Source organism: Hydra vulgaris, chromosome 09 (genome assembly GCF_038396675.1).
Source record: "Hydra vulgaris chromosome 09, alternate assembly HydraT2T_AEP".
In the NCBI taxonomy this organism is placed as follows: Eukaryota; Metazoa; Cnidaria; class Hydrozoa; order Anthoathecata; family Hydridae; genus Hydra; species Hydra vulgaris.
Window position 1 is genome coordinate 57,322,923 of NC_088928.1, and position 1,670 is coordinate 57,324,592.

A 1,670-nucleotide genomic window follows, 5' to 3' on the forward strand; every position below is an offset into this window, starting at 1 on the left:
ATCTACACCTTTCGTTTTCTCCATATCTTCAACGCAGAGAAATCGTTCTTTAACTTCCCAAATTATCTTACCCGAGGTGAATCGCACAAATAGAAGAATAAACGTGATTTGTTCGGTGTGAGATACATCTGGGGTCCCATCGGTAATTATCGCAAAATATACGGCATCTTTTACTTCTTTCACAACTGCTGCTTGAACTAATGTAGCGCATTCACTGATGAATTCGTTTTGTGATTGCCAGGAGAGATAGTGAGCTTACATTCTGGTTCCCTTATTTCGATGACGAGCAACTGCTTCAAAATGATTCTTAAATGTTTCGTTGTGACGAGAAATAAGTTCAAGACAACTTAAAAAGTTCCCTTTCTCGTTCTTCTCCATCGACGAATATTCCCCTAAAACAATAATTTCTACGTTAGTTAAATTTATATCATAGAAGTTCTGTAATAATAAAGAACTTATTCTTAATTATTTAGAGTTCAAGCCTAGAATACTTACCTCAAAATGATAAGTTTTGAAATGTTAAAAATAAAGTTGCATCTAAAATACAACGAAGTATTTCACGCCATCTGGCTACTTCCTTTCCTAGTGCCTTTTGGAACTCTGAGTCAATTCCGTGCTGATTGAAAAGAGCTGAGTGCAAAGTCTTCCAATGGAGATAATTACTTTGATGAACTGGGTTGCTGTGATGACTTTTGATACAATCACTCAATTTTCTCCAGTCATTTCTTATTCCTCCATTCCAGCGAAGAAGAAGAGATCGATCCCCATTGGATCCGGAATTTTCACATCCAAATAAAGAACACGGGAAACAAAGTAGAGAGTTAGACGATGGGCTCCATATCAAATAATCTCTTTGAACTTTTTTTCCATTAGACAATGCAATGAAAAGAACTTCTTGTGGGAAAGCCCTGTTATTAGAAGCATCTCGTGGGAAATCATCAAGTAAAGTTGACGAACCTTTTTTGATTATTTCTTCTTTTTCTTTTTGCTCAAGAATCGATGGCCAGAGTGCTGGGTCATTTTCAACGCCTGAATTAAAAAAAACTATTTTGAATTATTGTTTGTGTAAAAACCCTTATTTTCTTGGGGTTTCAATTCATCATTAAAACTGTCGTCTGTTTCATTTTCCACTGAACCAAGAGAATGTAGATCAACGATATCATCAACGCAATCATCATTATCATAGTAAGATAATTCTATTGTTTGTTCTGATTTATTTAATTCGGCTGACATGAAAAATGATTAATTATTATTCGTAAATTGCTTCGAAAATAATATATATATATATATATATATATATATATATATATATATATATATATATATATATATATATATATATATATATATATATATATATATATATATATTAGGGTGGAGCGATTTTCATAGCAAAAAAAAAAGAGTTTAAAAACCAATATTACTGAGACACGAATCAATGTCTATTAATTATAAGATAAAAGTAAAAAAATATTTTTTGATTTTGATGAGATCTTGAGGGTCCTCTTTGGAATTTAAATCCTTGACAGGTCCTAATATTTTTGAATTTTTTTTTTTCTAAACCATATCAACCTTGGACTCAAAAAAAGCAGAAAAAAATGCTTGTTTCATAAATAATAATTTTATTAAAAAATATTTTTAGTGAAAAAAATACTTGCAAAAATATACCT

At 31.0% G+C, this 1,670-nt stretch overlaps 1 protein-coding gene across 1 annotated transcript; it reads right to left on the reverse strand.

The window, feature by feature from the left end:
* Positions 1-255: 255 nt before the first annotated feature.
* On the reverse strand, positions 256-1,233 carry LOC136085607 (zinc finger MYM-type protein 5-like). The gene is made up of 3 exons (XM_065806930.1): positions 1,074-1,233; positions 547-1,029; positions 256-392 (listed from the first exon to the last, which is right to left on the reverse strand). Exons 1-3 carry the CDS (start codon positions 1,231-1,233, stop codon positions 256-258), a joined length of 780 nt encoding a protein of 259 aa, XP_065663002.1.
* Positions 1,234-1,670: the final 437 nt, after the last annotated feature.